General features: G+C 41.0%; 1 protein-coding gene across 1 annotated transcript in view; it reads left to right on the forward strand.

The window, feature by feature from the left end:
• Positions 1 to 16,087, forward strand: part of STPG2 (sperm tail PG-rich repeat containing 2) — a 415,406-nt gene that overhangs the window by 18,198 nt on the left and 381,121 nt on the right. The window contains exon 5 of the mRNA XM_026660500.1: positions 15,244 to 15,359. Within this exon, the coding sequence (XP_026516285.1) occupies positions 15,244 to 15,359 (116 nt within the window). The remainder of the gene's footprint in view (positions 1 to 15,243; positions 15,360 to 16,087) is intronic.

A 16,087-nucleotide genomic window follows, 5' to 3' on the forward strand; every position in this document is an offset into this window, starting at 1 on the left:
GAGGGACTGTGAGCACCTGGGTGTCAATCACTGGGCTAACAAGGTATTTGGGGAGAATATAAGGGTAGGAAATAGGAAGCAAGGGGTAGCTCAGAAGGAGGCTCAGAGGGTGAGCTTGTGCAGAGGAGTGAGGGCTGCATGGAAGCCTACTGTTGTTGTAAGCCTGCATTGCACAATATTATTATGTAAGAGAGGAATAAATACATATCTTGATGAAAGATAAGCAGCCCGGTGTGTGTTTGTGACTGTGAAACTACCTAAACTAGCCAGGCAGTGCAGTTCACTGGGTAGTGATGAAGGTGTCCTGTGAGTGTCCCAGTCAGTGGCATTTGTCTTGAACAAGATGCAATACAAAGTTCTGTATTTTAGCTGAATGGCATATAATCATTGTTCTTTGTTACAGTTGCATTGTGGTTTTGAGTCCTTTACATATCGCCCTTTTTAACTCAAAACTTCACCTTATTCATAGTAATGGGAGACAGTAATTTTTAGTTTGTAATTAACAAAAATAAATATGGGAATAATTCAGCACTTCTTTGTAGTTAGTGTTTATTCCCTGAAATTATTTTTCCAGCAAGTGCATTAGGGGGCAGCAGAGTCATTAAGTTGACTCCATTCCTAATGATTTCCAAGTGTTATATGCTAACATTGAACAAGAGTTGAAGTTGTTAGCTTTTCCATTTGAAATCCCATTTTCTATGGGTGTATTATGCTGCTACTACAGCAGAGTCTTCATGTAATACTTCACATTTTCAAAGCACTATACAAAGATAAATAACCTCACAAAATACCTGTGTGAGAGAGGTAAATTTTATTTCAGTTTACAGATAGGTTAAATGACATTCAAAGCTGCACAGTAAAATTAGTGTTTGAGTTTGGATCAGACTTAAGAATTCCTGGCTCTCAGACCTCAGATGTTTCACTGGAGCATTCTACCTTACTGTATGTTGGTTGTTTAAAAGTGGGTGGGGGAACACTCTGGCAAAAGCTTGCTATCAGGGGCGGCTCCAGGCACCAACGCAGCCAGGGCCGGCGCTTCCATTTAGGCGACCTAGGCGGTCGCCTAGGGCACCAGGATTTGGGGGGGGCGGCAATTCGGCGGCGGGGGGTCCTTCCGCGCTCCAGGTCTTTGGCGGCAATTCTGCGGCGGGTCCTTCACTCATTCTGGGATCCGCCGCCGAACTGCCCCGAAGACCGGGAGCGCGGAAGGACCCTCCCGCCGCAGAATTGCCGACGACAACCGGGAGCATGGAAGGACCCCCGCCTAGGGTGCCAAAAACCCTGGCGCCGCTCCTGAGCACAGCAAGCGCGTGCTTGGGGCGGCAAGCGGGGGGGGGGGCGGCGGCGTGCCGGTTGCCATGAGGGCGGCAGTCAGGCGGGCCTTCGGCGGCATCCCTGCAGGAGGTCCACCAGTCCCACGGCTTCGGCGGCAATTTGGTGGCGGGTACGCTGAAGGCGCGGGACCGGCAGATCACCTGCAGGCGTGCCGCCGAAGGCCGCCTGACTGCCGTGCTTCAGGTGGCAAAAAGCATAGAGCTGTCCCTGCTTGCTATACAAGGTTTTATTCAAAATTCACATTTCTGTATAACTTTAAAAAATCATATTTATTTAGACATTTTACATTCTAAATGTGAAAGAATAAATTATTCTGGTTTCCAAAAACTTAAAATGGTTTTGATTTTAAAAAAACTGTCAATCATTTAATAACTGATAAATTTGAATATTTTTTTAACATTTTGATCCATACTGAGATTAATGGACACAATAGGGTTTCTGAAATTTTCGATAGAGAATTCTGTACAAGTTGCTTTTTAAATGCCAAGTGGTGCTGTAAAGAATTTTTAAAATAATACTGTACTTATGATGGAGTTGAAGAAAGTTTTCTTCACCACCAACATAGTTTCGTCAAAGTCCCGACTATTGGATCTCTATACTGTATATATATTTGAGATGTCTTCACCATGACACTATCTAGTGTTTTGCACTGTGAGACTTTTCTATCTATTTTATGGACAAGTCTGATTGTATTCATAGAGAGTTGACTGCTTCTGAGGTAACTGGTCTGTGATGAGAGGTAGACAACAAATGTTGAGAGGTTCTGTCAGAACTTTAGATTTCAGTCTACAAACCACGTCTGTATCCTTCATTGGTTGAAGAAGGGAAAAAAACCAACAACTTACCTTGCAAGGGAATACAGAAGAATATCCATTCTCTTATTGGTGGGGATTATCAACATCTCGCTACACAAGGTGCTTAAGTGTTTTTCTAAATAAGAACCTGAGTGTAGATAATCTTGCCAATTATTCCTGTCTCTAACTTGCTTTCTTTAGGAATAGGTTATAAGTTAATAGTGAGGCAGCTCTGCATTTTTTTTTTTGTGCTTGTGGGTGTGGGTTTTTTATTTATTTTATTTATTTTTTTAGTCCTCCGATTTCCTCGATTATTTTAGCCTGATTTTAAGATCTGGATACTGTTTTTGGGAATGGGCAAAGACCAGGGGAGAGAGCCTGGCTGTGCTGAAGGCAATGATAAAACTCCCACTGACTTGGCTTACAGCCTTGTTCGGGATAGAAGTAATCATGTTTAAGTATTTTCATTCTTCTGTGTCTGACTGGGCTCAAAGGGTCGAACTGGGCAACTGCTCATTTGTCTTGAGGGCTCTCTTACGTAGAGGTACTATGTAGGGTTACCATATTGCAGTCCTGGAAAAAGAGGACACTCCAAGGGGCCCTGGCTCCGCCCCAACTCCGCCCCCAGCACCGCCCAACTCCGCCCCTTCCCACAAAGTCCCTGCCCCGACTCCGCCCCCTCCCCTGAACGCTCCGCCCCCTACTCTTCTCCCTCCCCTGCTTCCCGCGAATCAAATGTTCAGAGAACGGAGTGGTCTCTAGTAGTCAAAGACCCTTCTTCCCCGTCCCCTCCAGTCTATGTCTATCCTATTGCTGTCTAACCCGCCCCAGCTCCTCATCTGATTTCAACTGCCCCCCACTACCGCTCTGGATTCCTTGTCCCAGTTTCCTGGTCCTGTCTCACTCTCCTCTCTCCCCGCCCCCATCCCTCAGATGGGATGTTCGTTCCAGATTGGCAAAATTATAAGGCTTCCCAACATTTCAACACTTCCCATTCTAAATTTTCGGTTGCTTAACTATAGGCTAGTTCTGCCTACAACAAAGCATATTCAGAACCTCTGATTAAAGGGATTATAAGTGTAGCAACCTCCATCATAACTAGTCACCAAAGATTGAACCTGAGCCATCCAGACTTAAAAGCATGAGCTTCTACTACTTGAGTTCAAGCTATAACTCCCTTAGCTGGTATCTATACAGTTATCCTCTAAAAATCCACCACAGGAGGGCACAAAACACATGTTGGACAGTGAATTACAAAAGTGCCAAATATTATTATTAGACCTGCAATACTTTTCACAATGAACATCAGCGAGGGATAAACTGGGAGTTTAAGAATATTTGGAAAACAATTTTAGAATAACATTCAGTGCTGATTTTATTTCAGCCCACATCTTAATAGTTTTGAATACAAGATCACAATTTTCAGCTCAGTTGGTCTGAACATGCAGAGCTTTAAAATTGCTATACTCTAAACTGTATATTAACTACAATTTTATAAACCTGCATGTGAGAGAACTGTGTGCCACTACTACTAGACAGTGGCACAAGGCAATTCAGTGTGAATCACAGAAATGTAGGACTGGAAGGGACATCAACAGGTCATCTAGTCAAACCCCTGCACTGAGGCAGGACTGAGTAATAACAACTAGACCATCCTTGACAGGTGTTTGTCTAACCTCTTAAAAAACTCCAATGACTGCTATTCCATAACCTCTCTAGGTAATTTGTCCAGTGCTTAACTACCTTTACAGTTAGGAAGTTTTTCCTAATGTCTAACCTAACTCTCCCTTGCTACAATTTAAGCCCATTGCTTCTTTTTCATGCATGTCCTGAGTGGGACGGGGGTGGGTCCAGGCAGTGGGATTGGGGGGAGGGAGGTCGAGGGAGTCCGTGGGTGTGTGGGGATGGACCGGGGGAAGCAGGGTGGAGGAACTGAGGGGGACAGGACTGGGACTGGGGGGGGCTGAGGGAGATGGGACAGGACTGGGATGGGGGGAGTAGGGTAGGGGCTGAGGGGAGCATGAATGGGACAGGGTAGAGAGAGCTGTGTAGAGTGCGGTGGGGCGGGGGAGACAATGGGGCTGGGCTGGGGAGGGTTGGGGAGAGGGACAGGGTCTGGAGGGGATGAGACAGAGGGGAGCAGTACTGGAATGGTGGGAAGTTGAGGAGGTGGGACAGCAGGGGGAGTGATGGGGGTGGGATGACGGGAGAGGCTGAAGAAGAGATTTGGGGTAGGGCAAGGCTGAGGGCAGTGGGTTGGGGGGAGCAGGGGGACTGTGGGGGAAGCTGTTGGAACGGGGGCAGGGACTGAGGGCAGTGGGTTCGGGGTGGGAGGTACAGGGGGGCCTGCGGGGGAGGCTGAGGGAACAGGGTCAGGGTGGGGGCTGGGGGCAGTGGGTCGGGTGAGATGATGGGGGGAGGGGAGGGACTGTGGGGGAGGCAGAGGGAACAGGGTCAGCGGGGCTGAGGGCAGTGGATTGAGGGTGGGGGGCACAAGGGGGCCTGCGGGGAAGGCTGAGGGAACAGGGTCAGGGTGGGGCCTGAGGGCAGTGGGTCTGAGGGGAGCCCCCCCAGAGGGACCTGCCAGGGGGCCAGGTGAGCCCAGCAGTGCTTACCTGGAGCGGCTCCCAGGAAGCATCCAGCAGGCAGGTCCCTCCCAGTCCCTCTGGCCCCTTCCTAGGGTTGGGTCAGGTGGAGGGGAGGGGGACAGGGGCGGGGGGAGCTCTCTGCCCGGCGACTGCTGCCGGAGTCTACAGGCCACGCCTCGCTGCAGCACGCAGGGGAGTGAGACCTCCTCGCTGCCTCTCTGTGTGCCGGGGCATGGGGAGGGCTGCGCTCTGCAGGCTCCTGCTGGCCAGGCGTGGGGCCCCGTGGGCTGGCGCCACCGCGCCGGGAGCTCTCAGCTGTGCGCTGCCCCAGGGCCCAGGGAGGGAAGGTGAGTGGCGCCGGCGGCGCCGGCTTGCCGCGGTTCCCCCAGCGCGGCTGCCCTGTCCTCGCTTTTGGGTCTTTAAATAGCCGTCCGGGGGGAAATCCCGGACATTTTTAGCTTTTTACAAATTCCCCCCGGACGGCTATTTAAAGACCCAAAAGCCGGACATGTCCGGGGAAACCCAGAGATATGGTAACCCTAGTACTATGAGGCTGTGATTTGTAACTTTTATTTCAGTATGGATACAGTTTGTTATATATTACAGATAATCTTTCTAACCACGATAAGTAGTTTCTGTAGGATTTGTTAATATCTTGATTTTGAAAATATTGCTTGTGGGACTACATAAGTAATAACAATCCCAGTCTATGTTTTCATCAGTGAATATACACGGCAGGCATACACCAGCATTTCAGAACTGGAGAGTTTTACTGTAGTAATAAATGAGTTCCTTTTTTTATAATAACTTTTTTGAAAATTGGATTTTTTAAGAACACCTATATATTTACAAAAGTTGTATCTGTTTAAATTATATTTTTTACTTATTGTTTCCCTTCATCCAATAAGAGGCTTAGTTAACAAAACAATATAAAACAATATTAGAAAAGAAATAAAATGATAAAAAGCCCAAACAAAGTTGACAATATATTTAAAATATTTTTCAGGTATTCTTTTCTTTCAGTATGTATATGGAGTGCCTGTGGTAGTCTATTTTTCCTAGATTACTGAGTTTCTTTGCTTATAGAGAGATGGTGTGGGAGAGCTGTATAGCTTTTTCATTATATTAATGTGTGCACTACTTTAGTCTAGACCTTCCCTTCTGATCCTTCTTTCCTTCTGCTACTGTTCTCATGTCACTCCCCTGGGTTGGCCTAGTCTTTCCCCATGGGTACTATTTTGGATAAGCTAAGGTGACCAGACAGCAAATGTGAAAAATTGGGATGGGGTGGGGGGTAATAAGAGCCTTTATAAGAAAAAGACCCAAAAATCGGGACTGACCCTATAAAATCAGGACATCTGGTTACCCTAGGATAAGCAATTGAATTCCCAAAGCACTCTGAGTTTCAACCTGATCTAAGGCCTCAGTCCAGCAAAGCACTTAAGCAAGTGTATAACTATAAGCATGTGAGTAGCCCTGATGACTACTACTCACGTGCTTTAAGATAAACATATTTAGGTACTTTGGTGGATTGGGGTGGCTTATATGCAGTACTAATAAAAATCTGTCACTCCTCCTTGTGATACTGGGCTAGACCCTTTGATACTGATGGAGCTCTGCAGAGACTTTAATGAAAGTAACCATTTGCTATTTTTATAATACAAATACTTAAGTTGTTTAAACTGGTGTGTCAGTGCTTTAAGAGTTAGTTTTAAAAAAGCACAGGTTTGTTTTCTGTGTTTCTTCCAGGGAGCCATGTGAAGGGTTGACATGTTGGTAGCTGCTGTAGAGATGTACTGGTGGGAGTCTCAGGCTGGGACTCAGGGAACTCTTTGGAAATTGGGCTGTTTGCCCGTAAAATACAGGTTGGAGGGAAATGTGCTAGTACAATGTGATGAGGACAGACTGGATGAATAGAGCAGCGGAATGGAGAGGTCTGACCTGAGAGCTGTACTCTATGCTAAAGAAACTGGATCTGCAAAAGGCTTATTCCCATTATGAAGATGGTGGCATTAGTAGCTCAAGTTAGGAAAAGGGTAGAAAAGTAGCTAAATCGGATGCATGATTTTTTTTTTTTTTAAGATTTCTTTAAATATAATTTAAAATACATTTACACAAAATTATAGTTTATTTCACAAATTACATATTTCATGAAGTAGTGTAGTGAGCTGGTTATAAAGGCTCCATAAGCCCAATGTGTGTGTATGTGTATGCAGTTAGTTTGTCCACATCTTCAGGCAATTAGGTCACAGTTTTAATCCAAGCCATTTTATGACTACACATACATAAAGTTTTAGGTAATATTTCAGAATATGAAACACACATTTTGCTTCCATTTAAAACAGCATGTGGAATCATCCCAAATCTGCTTTTCAAAGTTGGGTATTCAAGCTAAGAATATGGCTGGAGTCTGACACTGACATATTAGCTAATGTTGGAATCATGCTGGGAACTACCTGCATGCTTCAACACTGGAAGGCAGTCCATTAGTGCCTGAAATTAATGCACTCTGGGACTTTTAATTCTTCACGGAATCTATTTCCATATTTAATTATGGGAAAGTCATAGAAAAAAGTTACAAAGCACCTTCTTCATCTATTTCATTGTCAACGGGAGTGGCGATTAGTAATTCTTCTTCAAGTTATACTGCAATGTTCACTTAAAATAATGCAGCTCCTTGCTGAGTTTGCTTCAATTAAGCCATATTTTATTTGCTAATGACTTACCAAGTTGACGATGACCTTGAAGTTGGTATTGTCAACACTTCTTGGCATAAAGAGCTTGGTGATTTAGAGTTATTAAGAGTGCATCAATTTATTCTTCAGTCTATGACAGTATTTCTAAAAGGCTTTTTAATTCCATTACAGATGGGATATTTTACCTGAGTAATGCACAGGGTAGTGAGTTAAGTAGTAGTCAATTTATATTATTTTTAATGCAGAGTTTTAATCTGTGCATGTAAGACAATGATTTTTTAAAAGTGTTTTGAGTTTGAAAAGGAATAGGCAGTTATTGGATCACCTTTAAAATTGCTTTCATTGTGGAACTGCTTGAATCACTAAAAATGCTCTTTCTTGATGTCAAATGTTTGTGGGCTCCAAGATTCTTGCATATTTCTAAACATTTAAGTATTGGATTTCAGTGTGGAATGAAAAAAGCATACTATATGACACTCCATCAGGAAAAAAATTTCAACAATTAAAAAAAAATGTGTAAATGATTTAATCTTTGTCAAAGTCATTGGTGACAGTAAAATTGAGCTTAGTAATAAATGAAAAGTTAATTCTTTATGAAGTTTGTTCAATAACCTTAAATACAAGAGATTCAGTAATTCATTTACATTTATATTGGTTTATAACTTTGTACACTTTGTCAGATAATCATGCCATAAAAGTAAAACTAAAGGTCTGCATAATTATGAAGTAAGCTGTAGTGGCTGAGTAGAAAGTTTTAGGTCATTAAAATAACATAGGACAAATCACTGTGATAATGAACTTTAGAGTGTCTGTCGTTAAAACTACTTCTGTATTTCTCAATGCATGGTTTTTCCACACTCCCCCTTTCGGAAGGTGATGTTGCATGTCTTTTTAATCCAAATACACAATGCATACATAATTAAACTGCCAACTCATGCAGGTTTGCCTTTGGGGATTTTATCATTACTTAGTTTCTATTTCCTGAAATGTATATTAGATAGTGTCTGTCTTCAAGTGAAGAAAGGCCTGGCCTTGCATAGTGCGCTCAGAAGACAAGCAGCTGGTAATGCTACATATTTTTTTAAAGGTAAAAACATAATTTCATTAAAATGTAATTTTCCTGATTGATGCATTTTAATTACTTTATTTTTGGGTTTCCTTACTTGATTTGATTTTGGCTCTGTATGCTGAATATACATTATTTTTAATTGTTTTTCATTAAGCCACCACTTTCTTCATCCATATCTTTAAAAATTGACTTTTTCTATATTGTCTTAAAAAATGAGTAATTTACTGTAAAAATTAACTTCTATGGAACCGTACCATAACTGAAAAAATCGGATTACAATAACCCTTTCCCTTCCTCATGCTATCCCTTTACTCTCACAGGGTCACATCCAAAATTATAGTATAAGGTCTTGGGAATAGGGACTGTACCATTGTATCTGTTCTATAAAGTGCCTAACACACTTCTGAGTACTGAATAAATGATATATAATACATGAAAATACATCTATTCCTTACATACTCGATTTCCAAACTAAGGCCCAATTCAAGATGACACTTAACTTAAGCATGTGTGTAAAGCACAAATATGAATATTATTTTGAACTTTCCTAAACTATTCTAAAATTGCTCATTGATCAAATCATATGTCTTAAACATTTTACTGTATAAAGCATTACTAAAGGCATTTATAGCAATATTTTGAAGTTGGGATAACATAGTTATCAAGTACTGAGCACAGGCTGCTTAAGACATTTTTTTATTAGTACATATCTGATTAGTTTTCTTTCCTACCACTATTAGTTCTTTACATAATATGTGCTAAAAATAAATTAGTAAGGGAACAAGACAAATAATTTTCCCATTAATCATGCAATGTGTTTTGAATTTAAAAAATGCATAGAAAATTTTTAATTTAGTGTCCTTTTCAATTTTTCATGGAACATAATTTTTAAATATAGGGTGAAATCCTGTCTTATTTAAATCAATGGCAAAACTCCCATTGACTACAGTGGAATAAGCCAGAATTTTTAAAGCAAGCTTTGTATGAAGTAGGAGAATCCCTGCAGATGTCTCTTAATTAAAAAAAAAAATTATATGATTTCCAATACCACTATCATTAAACACACCGTCCATTTTATTTATAGGATAACTAAAGGACTTTGTATATACTTTCAGGGACATTCAGGATATAACAGTGGTTCCCAAACTGGGGTTCGTGAAATGTTACAGGAGGTTCTCGGGGGGGAAGAAAATCCCTAATGGCGGACAGAGCTGTCCCTTGGGACCCTGGGCAGCACGGGGCCAGCAGCCTGGAGCCCCTGGACTTCCAAGAGCTAAGCAGATCAAAGCAAGCATATCTACCACCGTGAGGAGATTTAAAATTCAAGACTCCTTATAAGAAATGGAAAGGGAGGTGGATATTTTTTGCTATTTTTAAAATTAAATAGGCAGCTAGTATTGTTTTTAAAATTATTATGAAGAACAAGTTTAGGCTTTGTTGTAATGTGCGTTGTTTGCCTGGACTGCTCAATACCTGAATGCTTGTGTAGGAGGAACTCTTTGACTTGGCTTCTTAAAAACCTTCATGCTGTTTCACATCTGATACTCCTTGATGAAACATAGGAGCCTTGTCTTATAACAGGCTTATTCAAAGTGATACAAGCTACAAAAGTGAGATCTTGGAAGTGTTGCCGTTTTCATAATGTAATAAAAATACTGCAATGATAAATACACCGCTACCTCAATATAATGCCACTCGATATAACACGAATTCGGATATAACGCGGTAAAGCAGTGCTCCGGAGGGGCGGGGCTGTGCACTCCGGTGGATCAAAGCACGTTCAATATAACGCGGTTTCATATATAATGCGGTAAGATTTTCTGGCTCCCGAGGACAGCGTTGAGGTAGAGGTGTAATAAATAATGTGTAATAATCATGTCATAAAACAAATTTTATATTTCCAAGATCAATGCTTTTATAAATTTATACTCAAGTAAAGGAGAAAATCCCTGGAAATATTCATTTTTAGGAGGGGGTTCACAACACTTGACATTTTAGTGGAAGGGGTTCACAGGTTGTTAAAGTTTGGGAACCACTGGGATATAAAAAGTTCAATACATATGTGTCCTTAATATATACTGCTGAATAGAATTTAAATATAGGCCAGATACTCTTGCACTGTATGAAGTTATTTGCTTGCCAGGTATTGCTTCCCTTGAGAGAAAAGCAAAAACATATGAATGAAATGATGTCCTAGTAACATGACAGTCTACCTGTGTCAATTTTCCTTCTTAATGGGCCTTGATATCCTTGCTATAGCTCTGAGTATTCTTAAAAATGTCCCTTGTTCATACCTCACAACTTTGCTATTTTCACAGCAGCTGTTCTTCTGGACAGGATTCCATTTGAAGGACATTTATATTTCACCCATTAAGTGGTCAAAAAAATTAAGACTGACTGATGTGAGGCCATTCTCACCCAGCGTCTCCACAGAGCACGGACGATATGTTGGAGTTTAGGGCTATCAAACTTTGGGGGTCCTCTGACTCCTAGCCAGAGTGGTTCAAATGGACTGGACTTTTCCTGCTGTGGGAAGGTTCTGCTCCATGCACAGATCCCCATAGGATGATCTGGCCCTAATCTTTTCCAATTAAATGAAGTCAGCTCTAGCCAGATCTGAACAATGGCATTATTTACAGTTGTGGCAGTATATTAGAACAATAGTAAATGGTGCCTGACAGAAGCCACCTGATGGTGCTAAAGCCCTGTTAACTGTGAAAATTAGATGTAGTGCTCACCAAGAACCTTTTATATAATTTTTCTATATCTATAATAGTGGTATCTTATACCAGTCATAGGAAGTGAAAGTGAGGTAGAGGTGTACAAGAAAGGAATATATTTTGGTTTCTTAGTTTTGTAACAGTTGACAAAATTTTATGTAAAATTTGAATTTTAATCTATAGCGGGCACCCCTGAAAATGGGTAGAATGGGTCCAGGAATTATACGTTTTTGACAAAGGGGTCAGAACTGTGTCAGACGTATCCCTATTTTTTCAGATCTGTGAAGTCATGTGCATATTGGGAAAAGGTGACAGGGAAGACTATCATCCTTCTGAACAAGGACTTTTGCTAATCAAACTTCGTTCGTACTAAACAGTATATGTGCTTGGACTAACATTTCACCAAGGACAGCATCCTGGACGCAGAGTCCATTAATGGTGGCAAAGAGAATGATTTTTAAGATATTGGAAAGACAGGGCTCACACAACAGAGGCTGAATGGATGGTTAGCCTTACTCAGATTGCATCTCTTGGGATAATGATTTTTTTCATATGCAAGGAAGGGAGATCTATTTGAAAACGTGGAAACCATTTATGGATTATACTGATGGGTCTGGATTAACGTGTGAAAATATATGCTGCACTATATTTGTTAGGTGAATTGCTATATAGGGAAGACGAAACCTTTAAATATGCATTCCACCATCAAGTATTCTGGTACTTGTTTTGTTTATTTAGCAAGGTTTTGTTTTATTTTCTGGGCAAGTAGTAGTAGGAGTGCGCATGTTTTCAGGTAGATGAGAGTAACAGTATTCTCTGATGTGTTGTAAGCATATGCATTATGAGTCTTGCCCAGCATCTCATGGGATGTCTATGACAGATTGAGTAATAGAACCCAGCTGTTCTAGGTCATAGTCCAGTGCCTGAAACACAATACTTCTTGCAACCCTCTGCCTCGTTCACTCTCCACCCTTTGAACTGAATAAGGCAGAGGTCATGTAGAAAAGTATGTGGTCCTGTAACTAAAGACTGTACCATAATGCATACACTCAGAAGGTTGCAATTCTGCTAACTTTTTTGAAGATGTGACTTTACAACTTTAATGTTCGTTTTCATGTAGTTTTTAAATGTCATTTACTATATTTTTTTGAAAAGCAAACTGAAAAAAAAATCCCACTCATTGCATCATGGAATAATAATGACTTACTCATGGGTCATCAGCAAGGTTTGAATTCAGGACCTCAAGATTCACAGGACAGATCTCTACCACTTATATTATGAGAGTAACTGATAGCAGTAATAGGCTGTTATCCTCTATGTGGACCAGTCATTAGAGAGGGGCTTAGCACATTTTGCCTGTGACTTACACAACTATTTTCTAGACATCAGAAGAACGTTGGGAATCAAGGTTCCTTGGTTAGATTCCTGGTTCTGGAAGGGAGTGTGATCTAGTAGTTTCAGATAGCCAAGCATACAGATTTGTAATAGTCATTCTCAAATGCAGTGTCACTTAAACGGATGGGATTTGGAGCCATATTGGAGTCAGGGTTCTAGTCCCAGGGATGCTAGACGTGTTCTTGTACAAGCTGTTATGTCCCCTTTCTGTAAAATGAGGAGAACATTTGCCTACCTTTTAAGTCTTGCTCAATAGTAAGTTTACATAATTATGAACACCAGTCACTGGAAGGTGCTTGGCTGAAGTATAGAAAAGACTCCTTCTCCTACGCCAGAGGGAAAGGGATGCTGTTGTGCATGTGTCCCATCTGAAGTTCCAGCTCTGTGCCTACTACAAAGAAACCCAAGTGGGGCATGGGAGCATACGCGGGGCATAAGCATGTAGGTGTTCTGTGGGGCTGGGGCATGCTTAGTGCAGATAGAATGCCTGAAAATTCTAGCTGCAAACCTCTAAAAAACACTTACTCATAAGTGAAGATGATGATTTTCAGAGGTTTATAAGTCAAGAAGTTCTGGGTGGATTTTCTTGGGGAGAGCAAAAGGCACCTCTCTGACTCCAGGACTGACTTCCTCTTGATGCTCAAGTCCCTGTTCCAAACCATGGAAGAATTAGAGTTCTTCAAAGAAACAAAGATTTTTTTCAATATTGGGAAAGCTACCTATTGTTTTCTAACTTCGTTCTTAAAAATTGCTGAACTGTTTTTGCCAAAAGTTTTAAAAAAACTCAAAGACCAGGCATGGGAAATTTCAGCCTGAATGATTGTTTAGCACTATTTTAAGCAGCTGAAAATGGGCTTATGTCATCCTTGACTAGAGGCACTGCTACCATATCTGCCTAATATACCACCTTTTCCACTGTAACCTAATTTTTCTGTCTTGTATACCAGTAATATGTATCCAAGGATCATGTTTCTCAGAAAGAAGTTATGTTCATTCTGGTTCCGGTTTTAAGTTTCTGGAATTGTTGTAAAAAGCTTTATATTTTTTGTTTGGGATTTTCAAAGGTACTTTAGGGTCAGGTGTCCAACTCCTATTGAATTTCATACCAGACTTTCTCAAACCCTTTTATAAATTGCAGCCTCTGTTCCTAACAGTTATTCCTTAATGTTTGTCCTTTTAAATGTTTGACATGAAATTGGGTGAAATTCAGGGGTCTTGACTGAGCTTTACTTCAAATATTTGGGTACACCTGAATGCAAAACTCAGGTGTTAACAACCCAAACCAAGGTTTGCACAAACACCCTGTGAACCAAAGTTGGTGAGTTTTACACAGCTTTACATATTTTCTCCAGCCATTTAAGACTCATGACCTGTGCGCAAATTATTTATGTAACCAGTGACCTAGGCACAAATGTGAAATAGGAGCATGACATGAATGGATAGTGGGGCAGAACAATGTGACATGAAGATGAAATTTAAATTGTTTGACATGCCCTTCATTAAGGGACCTGTCTCTTCTGGTCTACCTTATCTGAAGTCCATTGAATGTTATATGAGAGGATATGCGTTTGACTGCTAGAGTGATGAGTGTGTGGCTGCATATACGTGGTATAATTGGACAGAAAATGGATGAGTGGCATGGAGGGCTAAAGCAGAATGCTGCATCTAAGTTTTGGTATATTTGTCCTTTTCGTATTTTGTGTTACATGGGGTTATTAGTCCATATATTTTGGAGAGGAACTGCTAATGGGCACCTGCTTTTTCACATCAATTATGGATGTGTCTTTGAGAAAGCTACAGACCATTGACCTGATGTGTCAAGGTCTGACTAGGGAGCTATTCTGTATGTGAAAGTGAAAATGAGGGCACTAACTAGAGTAAATACAGAAATAAATATGGTCATTTTAGGAGAGATGTGAATTTAGAAATACTACTTGCAGATTTATCTATGTACACTAGAGCTGGTGGGGAAACTGAATTTTGGTTCCTCAGAAATATTTTTCTCCCAATTTGGGATGAAAAGCCAAAATCTCAAACATGATCATGGTACTGAGAGTCACAATATTCCACCAAAACATGGTGTTTCCAAAATGAACTGTGCTCCCTGGGATTTCCGGCTGCCCCCGAATGAGAGTCTGGTCAGTTTCACACCAGCTACTAAGGAGTGAAACGGATAGGAATTATGTCAAATTCAGTCCTCACTTCCATAGTCTCCAGCTCCATGGCAGTCAGCCTGGTAGGCTGCTGGGGAGCCTGGGAAGCCTTGGGTCCTTAGTAGCCCACCTGGTGAGCTGAAGGGGAGCTGGTGCTCCCAAGCTCTGAGGCTTCTGGCTTAGCAGGGTGCAGAGGAACCAGGTGGGCAAGCAGGCAGGAAACATCCCTTGGGGCCATCAGAAGTTTTGTTGTAATGGAACTGTTTCCACAAAATGTTTGTTTTCGATTAGTTGGCAGATTTAGACAAAAACAAGTTTTTCTGGAATTTTTATGATCAGCTCAGATGTACACAAACCAAGATGCAGTGTAATAACATTTGAATCACACTTGGGGAAACAGATTTGTCTATGTTTTAAAGTTTTATATGTGTTAGAGATCGGGATAGAAAATTTGGCCCACAAACTGCAAAATGTCTTTATCTTTATTTTTCAGAATGGTGCATATTCTGCCATGAAGTATAAAGGAGTACATTTTGGTAATTTAACAGGAAAACGTAGTGAATTTAAGGCTCAAGCAGGGCCTGGACCTGGGGAGTATGACATAACTCAGTAAGTAAAAATATGCCATTTTTTACTTTGTCTATTAATTCCAAAAAGAGGTAGTCTTCAAATTAATTTCAATGACATAATTATTTAATTTGACTTGTATTATACAAAAGAATTGGTTATCCATCCCAAGCCAGTAATTATTAAAAATCGAGGGGCACAGCTTAAAGTATGGAAATACACAGTTAAGATTGCCAAACAATGCCACCTACCCAGACAGTTCCACTTATTTACTTGGGAAATTCCCATTAAGAATTGTCTTTGTTGCTTATTGTCCAGGAGCAATGAAAATAAAATTAAAAAGGTTTGTTTTAGTGACAAGCAGGATAGTCAATGATTGCAAAAGTATAAACTTCCTTCAGAAGCTGTTATGTGCTATGACTAAAACTTGAATTCTAAACGATAGGAAACCTGCACACCATAGGACAATGGATGAGAAATATATTCTAGTGATACTCATGCCTGGCTAGTGTAATATGTCAGTAGCCATGTTCAGAGCAGGGTAAAGATTTTTCAGTCTTACTCCACTTTTTAGGCTGTCACTAACTGTCTATTCTGCTATATAAAAAATGAATGTGTGCCTGCTCCTTTACTGTGTTGTGACTGAGCAAATGCTTAAGTCCTTTATCTCCTGGCATATGAAAAAGAAGGGTTTGTACATTAGCCCTTAATTTAAAAATGACTTTCAATGGTATTTAGGTGCTAACCAGCATAGGCACTTCTGTAAATCC

Source organism: Terrapene carolina, unplaced genomic scaffold (genome assembly GCF_002925995.2).
Source record: "Terrapene carolina triunguis isolate 2854851 unplaced genomic scaffold, T_m_triunguis-2.0 Scaffold789, whole genome shotgun sequence".
NCBI lineage: Eukaryota > Metazoa > Chordata > Testudines > Emydidae > Terrapene > Terrapene triunguis.